The 12,004-nt window shown below is 30.3% G+C and overlaps 1 protein-coding gene across 5 annotated transcripts in view; it reads left to right on the top strand.

Moving 5' to 3' along the window:
• The first annotated feature begins 738 nt into the window (after positions 1-738).
• The window catches only part of LOC148617326 (high affinity cGMP-specific 3',5'-cyclic phosphodiesterase 9A-like), a 36,855-nt gene continuing 25,589 nt past the window's right edge, over positions 739-12,004 (top strand). For 3 of the 5 annotated variants that reach the window (XM_088584956.1, XM_088584955.1, XM_088584954.1), the window contains exon 1: positions 740-1,265. In XM_088584956.1, the coding sequence (XP_088441082.1) occupies positions 1,197-1,265 (69 nt within the window). In that variant the 5' untranslated portion in view covers positions 740-1,196. Of the gene's footprint in view, positions 1,266-12,004 lie in introns of all 5 variants that reach the window. The other 2 variants (XM_088584953.1, XM_088584958.1) reach the window with 2 other exon arrangements.

The raw sequence follows: 12,004 nt of genomic DNA, 5'->3' as shown, positions 1-12,004 counted from the left end.
CTTAAATATTACGGAGACATTCATTTCGTAGCTTTTGTCTAGCCACAATTTTCGGTTTCAATATATTCCGATGACGTCAGTTTTTGATTCATAACTGAGTTAGTGCTCCAAGAGAATACATTATAGAATGTCTAGTTCTTTTGTGTACCCTTTCTAAAGTTAGAAATTGCTACTGGACGCCAATTTTAGTCAAATTGTTCTGTTGTTGATAATCTTTGATCAACTTAAAACTTTAAGATCTTAACATAAGACTACTCTACAAAAGTTGCATTAAGTTCATGTTAACCATGTTTTAATTTTTTATGATTCTTCTTAAATCATGTGTTTTCGAAAAAAAAGGAAATATGGATCCCAACCACCATCTGCTTCAAATATGAAAGCCACGTTTTGTATTACTTTGCTTCCATGTTTCAATTTGTTAAGAAAATAAGGTTTAAACTAAGATTTGTTATTGTCCTAAAACGTTTGTTTATTGCAGCTAATGAACAAATGGCCCCGTTATGCTTGAACATTTTTAGGTTATACACCACAAAAAGGGTGTCAATTTTATAGACCGGCGACTGTTCTGCACTTAACTGTGTATTTAATTAACATCGGGAATCATACATATTTTCGACGAAAAACATAAATAAACCAAGATAAACAAAACAAACAATACAATAAACAGTGCGTAAAAGTATATTTCCGTGCTTGTTGTGCCAGCTGTATAGACATCGTGTCAAACTAGACACAAATTAGCTGTATACTCATGTGAACACTGTTGTATCTTTTTTACAATACTTTTGTCAGCACCTTGAATTTTCCCTTATCTGCGAAAAACAATTTGTTAGTTGATCTCAGGAATCGATGGACATATTATGAATTTACATCAAATTGCGGTATGTCTAATTACCACTATCGACGGAGCATATTGATTAATCTACAATCTTACACTTATTCTTGCTGAAGGTGATTGGTCACTTCTAACATGCCGGAATAAGGGGATAATTGTCGTGCTCCGTTTCTATGACAATCAAACGCATCGCAAGTTGCCTAGGTGACAACATCAACAATATTCTCTGAGAATTATTACATAGTTGCAACGATTTTTTTTAACGTGAAGTCAGATTCAAGTATTGATATGGAAATGGTAAAGTATTGATGACAATGTAGATTTCAAAATTACAATATTGTGGAGACTTTCTGTTGTTTAAACTATGGGGAACGGATCGTCTATTGAGAGTACTAAAACAGTTTATCTTGACATAAATGGAAAATCGGAAAAGGTAATTATTAACAGTTTTACTTGTACATATTTCATTAAATACCATGTTTGTTCTAAGCAGAGATTTATCTACAAATCGTCGTTTTTGTATAACCTAATGTTGTATGTTCAACGTGTTTGTTATAAATCATAAATCAAGAATGATCGATAGGCGTGGATTAAATATCAGCAAAATGAAATTGTTTTACATGTTTAGTTTTATATAATACCAGCTCAAGAGTTAATATTTTAGTTACTACATGTATACTGCATATGATTGCCAAAAAAATGCACTCTAAACACATGTTTACTGGTTGTATTTAATTTTAGAATTGCATTATAGTTTTAATTAGAACCATCTATTTTGCGTCATTCAAGTAAAGTAATCAAATATTTTAATAGGATTTTTATGGATTCTATAAGCTAATTATTCAATAAAAATATGAACCTCAAATTAACTTGACAGTTACTGGATGGACGCTATTACTTGCTACTAGTTTAATTTCTTCGAAGCAAACTAATTTTAACGCTTACAAATACATGCGTCCAAAACCAAATAGTAAAAACTCACGAAGACAAAAAACATATTACTATAGCAACAACTGTTTCAACTGGAAATAAACGTCATTTGAACGAGGTTTTAGAATGTATATTTCGGTCACACTATATATGGTTTAAAAAACCTGGAAAACTCATACACAAGCGTCACATGATAATTTTTTTTATTATTATTTCATTCCTTATACATGTATATTTTACACGTGAGTTGGGCACTATAAAAGCCCGACAATTGCTAAGGGCAACTTTTATTAGTGATAGTAAGACATTATTTGTCTGAAACTTTCTAAATGTTATAACGCGCCAAGACTTGTTGGAAAGTGATAATGTGTTTAACTTGTGTACTTACATAAATACCGTACAAAACTGCGAAGAACTTTGGTCGTTTTGATAAAGCTGTAAAACCAACTTTTTCGGAAATAAATTACAAAAGTGAACATGTAAATGTTTAAAACGCACACAATTCTGCTTTTTGATATTGTCGGAAAGCACATTTTTTTCTTTTTTATGAATTCAATGTTCGTTTTGTGTTAATTTCTTTATCCGAAATTGTAGCTGCGTGTTTAAAAAGAATCTAAAAACTAAGGTTTTATCAAATAATATTCTCTATCGCACTTAGAAAAGAGAGTAGTATTAGTAACCTTGTTTTCATTTTACTACATGTTTCTCAATGTTCTAAATCACTGTTTAAATTCAACATTACAGTGTCATGCTTAATATTTGAAAGAATCATTAATTTTATTCAGTTTTTTTTTTTTTTTTTTTTTGGTTATGAAGCAAATTATTCGTTTTCCACGAAAATTAGTTCTTATTTATCAGTCTTCAGAATTTAGGGAAAATCTGTCGATGCTCCGCGTGATATATCTAAATTGTGTTTATCATAATAGTACATTCCTGATATGGAAAGACATTGTACACTAATGGCAGAAAAATAATTGACTTCCAGAACAATACAACACACCACCTTATTTGTATCTGTTAATAAAAGACATCAAAGTCATGTTTCTCTTTATCAGTAGCAATTGTTCCTATTTACCAGTTTAACACCATAGATATGTGTGAACACAAATATGTCACCTTATGAAGTAAACACTGACTGATTCCTACCTGATCACTGACTGATTTAGTATCAGAAGCTTGTCTCGTGTAATGGAACCTGTTACAAAAATGATGTATTTGGTTTTAGATGTAAACCTAGAAATTGTTCGTTTGATTCTGGTCCTTTTCCAACATCTACATCATTTAAACTGATACACCACACTTTCCTGAAAGGATTATATTCTAGTGTTGATTTTAATCAAATGGAGACCTGGCGTTCACAAATGGAAAGTTCGTATGTTAATATGGAATAATAGAAGATGCTTGGTGACCATCGAAAATGACAAAACGCAAAACCAAAGATATTTCAAATGGCACTAATTTGACTGTCTCTCCTATTTTGACCATCTGGAAACTTGAAAATGTTTAAACTCGATTTTTTTCAAAGAACTATTTGTCTAAGTTCGAAGGCACCGAACATTTTTAACCTTTGATGAATTTGCTGTCGGATAAGAATTTTTTATTCATATTTCAGCTAAAACCGAAATCAATATTTTTACATGTCTTTGAAAATAAGCATTGTTAAGTAATGAGGAAAACAAAGAATTATTATTTTTATTTTTTCAATGAAAGATTCTTAATTTGGAACATTTTTTTTTTCAAGAAGATCCCATTCCCAACCCTGTCCCCACCCTTTCGCTAATGAAATTGTCAGTAACTTATGTTTTTGATCAGTGACAATAGTATTACTAGGCTAAGCATTTTATCATCTTTTGTCTCCATATCAAAACTTATATTTCATCATTCATGAATTAAAACTATCCATGGTGACATTTCAGAAATCATTGCTTTACTATTCTTATCAATTCGTGCTAATTAAGTTTCAATGCTCAGCAAAGGAGTTACCTTCAGTTTGCGATAAGAAAAGAGGAGGAACATGTTCCTAGCTACTAAACAGCATATTTGGATGACAACGTTTTATACTAGTTCCTTTGAAGTTTCTCTGAATACAGTGCTTGTTTTTGTTCTTGATATGATAATTCTTTCTATCATGAAATGGTGTCAATAAGCCATTGATTTCTCTAAGGAATCAGAAACGGGCACATGGCAACTGAGTGCGATTGGATGAAAAGGTTTTATTGTCTATAGAGCAACGAAAAAATGTACTGCTCCTAGAATTCTTCGTTTTCACTTTGTTTACGCACATTACATATTTGTTATTCTTTGCTTGGCATTACTGGTGGTTAATCGGGATACATCAGGAAATATAGTAAAAAATGTATTTAGAGCAACATTACTGAATTAAGGAGCAATCTTTATAAATATCAAGACGCAATTCGTGGCATCGTTCTAATTCATAAATCGTTACAAACGTTTTTTTTTTTTTTTTTTTTTTCTTTTTTTTTTGTTGTTGTTCATTCGATTGGTGCACTTATATCAATTTAGATTTTAAATAAAATTCGCAATTATTAAGATTTTTCGTTTTTCATTTGGTTGATTAAATAGAATTGTTTTCCACAAATATCCAAACCTGTATTCAAGAATAAATTTAGTTACATTAAAAATGGACATGTAGATAAATGAAAAAATCGGTTTTTAGGGGTTTGTGTGTGTGTGTGTGTGTGTGTGTGTGTGTGTGTGTGTGTTGTTTTTTTTTGTACTACGAACCACTTTTTCCTTGTAGGTAAATTACATTTAATTAAAATTAATTTTCAAGATATTTTATTTTTTTTATTCAATTTATCAATGTCAATATATACCTCTTCTGTTTGTCAATTATTTTTTTCATAATTTATAGAATAAAATATTATATTTCATACTAGTATTTTTTTTAATAACGATGCACATGCTAACAAAGGGTAGGTGGAAGTGTGATTTTACGAACAGTCAATTTCAACATTTTAAGAAACTATTAGCATCCACCACTAATTTTCTGATCTCTTCATCAAAACAATTTAAAAATAATAAATGTGTGATGATGAAAATTATAATAGCAGCGCATATGTCATTCACCCCACAAACGCTCTTTAGGGCTTGAAATATTAGTCACGCCCATAAAACATTCATTTCAACTAAAACTCACCGAACCATATTTCAGGAAGGTTGTCAATCTTTAACAGATACAACATTATTCTCCTTTTAATTAAGCACACACATATAAATCCAAAGATCCTAATTTGCATTATTTATCTACCTACACGTAATCGTTATTCTGTGAAATTACATAATAACATTGTTACTTAGTTATGTACTCTATTCTTTAAACGATCAGAAGATTATATTAACTAGAGGGATTTTGTGATTAATTCATACAAAAACCCATTTTTAATAACAATAACTGCAAAATACATTGTCTTCCCTAAACGTATTAGGAAGGCCGAAGTACTTTTTAATTTATCAGAGAATAACAATAATGTTAATGTATATTTGGAATAATTTTAATATTATTTCATTAATTTTATAGCTAATCTAGCATTGTTTCATAACGCATGAAAGACCAGTAGCTGGTCTGTTGGTGTGTTGGGGAAACAGTTTTAGAAAATTAGTTACGTTGCTAAGATTCACAGTAAATAAAATTTCTCATAATTAACTTCCGTTTCATTGAAACAGAAATATAATTGAAATTGGGTTACATTAGTAAATACGTGCATATTTCACAAAAACACGGAAATACGTCACAAACGCATGGAATATCGAAAACGGAAGTGAAAAACGGAAATGGATATGTGGGTATGTTTGTATAATAGCACTGCCATACAGGAATTGTATGTTGACTACATGGTATTTAATGTTTGATGCTTTGTTGTTTATACGCATTAAAATAGAAGTCTTGGTTTTATTAAAGATATTAAATGCACATTTTTTTTCTTTTTTATCAGTTTAGTTATTAAGTTCAAACTTGATATTGTTTATCTGAAGAAAACACAACTGTAGCCCATTATACAAATTTTTGGAAATGTTCATTTGACATAAGTTATTTTATAAAGATTGACAGGGTGTTTCATATTTTATCGTAGGAATACAAAGTTACCTTTAGTTATTTTCTTGATTCAAGAAAATTAGTCGATATATCCTCAACTTGTTATGGTTTGACAGTTTGATAGTATGTTAGTGGTGAAAAAAACAGCTGAACGACAATGGCATTGCTTAAAAAACAAAATGGACTAGATAACCATTTACTAAACCTGGCAAATGATACTGAGAAATTGCAATGTCATTTTCGCACTGCTATTAAGGTTACGTGAAAGCAAATGATTAGGATAACTATCCGTAAAATTTAAGCCTCCGCCTATACAACATGTATCATGTTTCGGAAGCATAGAGATATTGAAAACAGATTTAAAATGACTTATACATTAATCCTCGTGTTCATTAACCACTGTAAAAGCTTCTTTGTACAGTACTTTCTGCGCCTTGCTCTAGCAAAGGAAAGTACAACTGCAGAAAAAGTTTGATGAACCAGTTACTTATGGTATTTTTTTTTTCACTTTAATACCTGAAAGCTAAAGATGTCAAGGCAAAAATATTGATTCAAATAATTATAATGCAATTTCTAGTTCTTTAAATGTATTTATCGCTATTTGCAATAGTCATAATAACCTTATTAGGAGCTAATTTTGGATGACATTCATGTGCAAAGTCAGCTTATAAACTAAAATATAGATTGATGGATTATGTTGTCTATATTAACATCAGTTGACTGTGGAATAAGACTAATTATTGTCATATTAGTTATAAAACGGCAAACCAATACAATAAGGAATTGTTTCAATTTAATTTCATCTAGGCGAGTTCTGCAGTTCCCAAGGATTATTCCTTGAAACCTATGTACATTATATTTTATACATGACCCAACAATGCAAAATAGAAAATATTGCAGTAAGATATCCGATTTCGTACAAAACATTGTAATAGGCAAGAGGACATGGATTGAATTCTTGTGAATTCTTTAAGAAAACGTTAGAGTTTGAATGAGAAGATGGCCGCTCCAAAAATATAATCGGCAGGGTAGAAAATGTACCTTTATTGTCTTTAAAAAAATTGCACATACACATTTCTTTCTCCATGGAGCTCTCAATTTTTACCCTTTAGGTGAACCTATTACTAAAGCTCGTCAAAATGTATCATTGAAATATCAGACGTTCGTTTTCTCGATTATTTGATAAAATTGATTAAATGCCCTAAAGGCTATGATTATTAATGAATCTCGTACAACAAATAAGCCTCATAATCCATCACTATCAGTGAATGTAGAGAACGTGAAGATAAGGTGGCCTCAAGTCATCGAAAAAAACATCAAGTCCTTTGTTTGCTAAGCAAAGTTGATATATTCTATCGTCATAACAGATGGTTCTGAATTTTATAGAAGATTGTCAACTTTCAAGAAACTCTTGGAGATATAAGTCAACACTTAAACATCAAATTGTGTTTCATAAACATTCATTTAAAATATGGAATTCAGTTTTGATTGGATAAAAAACCTCAAAGGATTTCTTGTAGTTTTTCAACTTGCTCTTTGATGATATTAAACATCATAAAAGGAAGTATGGAATATTTTTAAAGTGCATATAAAATAGCTACGTAGATAAATAAGGAGTTTCGTATTAAGAAAGTCGATATTGACTTTTAATGGTTTAGAGACAGGTATTTGAAGTAATCGAAGACTATCAGTTAATAAGGGAAATTGTATGAAACCGCTTCGATCTACCAAATACATGTAATATTAAATTATTTTGCAAATTTCGAATTACGAGAACATAACCTTAGGACTCCAAAGTGTAGTCAACTGCTAGTAGTTGATAGTTAAAATATTGTTTACATTTCGAAAGCCTATAAAATGCACATTTTGATAGTTATGAGATGCCTAAGATAGTGTAGAAATAATATTTACCTTACATTCATGTAGAAATACAACAAAAGTCTGTGTATCTTTCGTTGATTGATGGGTCGTATCTGCCCGACAAGCCAATGGCCTTTTTGTTAAAAGAAGGTCGTTAGAAACCTTTTTACTATCAGAATACAGGAAGTTGGTAAACTATTCGTCAGTGAGCTACTAAGCAGCCGTCGACCAAAAAATCCTACAGGGGTCGAATAACTACTCGAAGGATCGTATGTCTTAAAAGAGGCTGATTCATGGTATTTAAACTAAGTACTTCATAAAACATTTCTCTAAGTCCTCGGAAAAGTTAACGCAATGCACAGTTTTCTTTTAAACTTTTCTTTAAAGTATTTTGCCAAAACTTACTAATTTAACTTTCTTAAACTTTGTCGTTTTCTTAAAGAAAAAAATAATTGTCCAGTCTTTACATAATTAAACTATGGGTTATTTACATAAAAAAACTGCGGTCATCTCGGGGAGCAATCATCGATATGCAATCCGTCAGCGATCAGTAAATAATCAGCCATCAGCCCTAAAAATGGTTGTACGAGTCAATCCGATACCTTTTTCAGCAACATGGAAATATTTTACATAATTGTGAAGTTTGTCTTTAATTATTCTGTATAAGTTTTGTACATCTTTACTGAAAAAAATACAAAAAAATGATATCTTTAGTATGGTAATAAACAGGCGAAATCGCTTTATTCCAAGAAAATGAAACTAAATCGAAATAAGACTATTTGTATTGGCATATTGATAACACAGATTTGTTGCATAATACAGAAGAAGGCAATCAATTTAAGGCATAAACCTTTTTTCTACTAAACCAAACCAAATGTATAAAAATCGATTCTTGTCTCTTTAATAGTAACAAACTATGAAGCTTCCCGTGTCGTGCGTGAAGGTTTAATTTATCACGGTAAACAAAATCCTAGACCTTTAAATTATTAATCGAGTCAAAATTACTTTGAAATCGAACCTTAAATATCTAAGTTAGTACATGTAAATCATTGAATAAAGAATAGGTGAAAACTCCATCACTTAACGTCCAACTTTAGTTGCCATGGAATTAATTTCTTCTCATTTTTAATATTTGTTTTCCACACTACAACGCGTCAAGTCTACTAATAACGAACAGAGATTTATCTTGTGGATTATACGACGTTTCAAGTCAGTAAAGTGAAGAACACATTAAATACATATAGAAGAAATAAATACAATTTCGTCTGCATTGAGATTATAACGCAATATGGAGAGTTTATCAATTCGAATCCGCTTGTTGTAATTGAAAGCATGTATGATGCAACAGATTAAGAAGTCCAACTGTTTGAAAGAAATTCTATTCACCAGTCACTGGTAAGAGAGTGGCCTTCGGTGGCATCATTTTACTTATAAAATCAATGATTAACATTTTAGATATTAGCGATGAAAAGTGGTCAAATATAGTGTTATCATGGCATAGATTTTCCAGCTTTATCATGTCAGTAATTTGTTATAGAACAAAAGATCAGGGCTGTGATTAATACCTAAAGTTGTTGAAAGTTTACTTACTTCAACTAAATTAGATGTGATGTTTTTGGAATCAGAAAATATACCTGTTTCATGCGTGTATATATGTCGACTCCATCACAGCAATGCAGTATAAAATTCGTAGTATTTTGCTATTTAGATACCCGACAAAGTACCTTTACAATATCGTTATTTCTAATCTAAAGTCATACGTACCTTGTCTTATTGATTCCACCTGTTGCTGTAGCTGCTCATCAAAATGCTTTCTGGTCGCTGCAATCATATGTTTGATGAAATCTTCTTAGAGCCATAAAATAACAACTAATTAAGCGTAAATGATCATATAAGTAGTATAAGGTAATGAGTAAAATGGATTTTTCACTTCAAGGCATAACATCATTGGAACTGATGAAATACCTAATTATTTGAGAAAAAAACTGGATAACGATAAAATAAACAAGCACACTAGAATTATTCAGAAGTTCGTCTCGTCTTACTCCTTAATGACTAAAAATAAACGTTTGAATGAAGGCATTCTTTCACATTAATCTAAACCAGAAAACCAATACTTTCTCCAAAATTATGACCAAAAGAATGAGTGGATAATTCGGAATTCAAAATTTCCTTCTTGAAGAAAGACATTACATGTTCCCCCTACAGAAAAACAATGAGACTATTTATGGTCACGTGTACATCCTTTATTTGCAATTCTAACAATAACTCAACCACAAAACTTGAACCATCAATTAATACACGAAGTTTATTTGGCAATTTGAAGTAAAGTTCTGAAGGTTTCCTCATTTCCTGAATGTTTTGTCTTACCCCATAAAAAAACCTCATAAGTACCAATCATTTTAATATTGCAAATTTCGATTGGCTGTACACATGTTTCAATTAGTAATCTCTAATCAGTAGTATTAGAAACAAATACAAAGGAAGAACTAAATCCAAAAATACGTTGTATACAAGAAGTTCTTGATTCCAAAAGTATCGATATAGAAATCCAGGGGTTCTACCATGTGCAATACATGGAATGAAGCATTGCATTGGTATTTCGTAAATGTTTTAAATATTGTATTGCAAAAAAAAAAATTAGATTGCTTTTGAATCATGCCAAGATTTATAACGTTATTAAGAATCTCTCTTAAACATTTTTCCACTGAGTTTATTTCAGATATAGTATATTACCTACTTTTAAATATTGACTACATTTGGTGACCTGCAAATAATGACACGAAATGTCAAACACAATCTTTTGTAATTTTGCTATCGTTTATTTTCTACAAAGCATGTATATTTTATTTTAATACTATCAATATATTTATGTGATTAAAACTATCGTAATTTATTATGTTTTCGGCTTTTTAATATAAATTGCTTTTGCTACTTTTCTGATTTCATTTATCATTTATCATACCTAAAATATCATTTAAAGATAAGGACAATATTTGCTTTTGACTTCATTAAAACTGCGCATCCGTTCTTTACTTTGTGATTGAAAATGTCAGCATTTACTTAAATGCAATACTAGTTTTTTTTTTTTTTTTTAAATCTGGTTTACTGTTTATTATTTAGCGTTGCATGATTCATAACGTTTGAATCTGACATTTACAATCCTAAGGGGATTTCAGAAATTTCACGAAACTTGCTTATGATAAATAGACTAACAACTTCTCAATCATAATTCAGCAATGAATGATATTCACTCTAAAATGCGTGAAAAGTGATTTTTTACTGCGCAGTTACGAGAGTTGTTTGGGTGAGGGTTTTAACAATAGATCAATATTTTATAAAACTCTCCAAATCTGTCAAGTTTTCGAATTGTTATTTTTTCATAAATGACAAGACTTTCTTCCATTAAGTGATGCGCTTTCATGTATTTCAAATTAGCATAAATATTATATCGTAACAGTTTCAATGTGTTATCATTTGATAATGAAACAGTAATGCTATGATAGACACAAAAATAAGTGATGTACACGTGACGTTGCTAGCCAAGTACGAATTCCATTGACCAAGAAAGCCTTGACATGTTTTCTCGTTAAACTTATACCATCTTGATATAGAAATGTCATGCATAAAAACATATAGCACAATGATAATTTCATAACATTTAACAAACTTGTTCGAATAATGCTTAAACGTTGATTTCAGACATAATGACTAGATTGAAAACTTCCATTTAACTGTTTTATATATATTGGCATGATTTAAAAAAAAATATTTTTCTGCATATGCACATGCATATAATCCTATTTGTAATGTTTATATAAAAAAGATTAATAAATTACCAAAAAAAATAAAAATAAAATAAAATCGTTTTCTTTGAAAACAAATAATTGTGTTCTGCACATAAGTTATATTTCCCTTCAAAGAAAGTCATTAAATCAATAACAGAGCCACCGTATATAATACAGCAAAACTTATGGCGAAGAATATATTTTTACTATTAAATACCATCTCGGGAGCACATTTCTAGACAAAAAGTCTTGTTTACGAATAGTGCGTTGCAAATGAAAGAAATAAAGTCTTTTTAACAGTAAGTGCATTCGTTTTATTACGACTAACATAAAAAGCTACTTATCTCCAGCGTCGAATTCATTTCCTTGAGGACTTACAATTTTATTCGAAGTTATTTGGGTGATAAGTTATAAAACCCGAAAAGATTTCCATCATATTGGGATTAATTAAGTGAAACGTCGTTTGTCCGTAGGAATTGGATTTGAAAATTGCGTGGTATACATTTCTAAATGCCATAGTTCAAGCTGAAAGGGATT

This window comes from Perna viridis, chromosome 5 (genome assembly GCF_037379345.1).
Source record: "Perna viridis isolate PV_CMFRI_1.1 ecotype Kerala chromosome 5, ASM3737934v1, whole genome shotgun sequence".
Classification (NCBI taxonomy): domain Eukaryota; kingdom Metazoa; phylum Mollusca; class Bivalvia; order Mytilida; family Mytilidae; genus Perna; species Perna viridis.
Note: the sequence above shows the minus strand (reverse complement) of the source record. Positions and strands in the feature narration are given on the sequence as shown.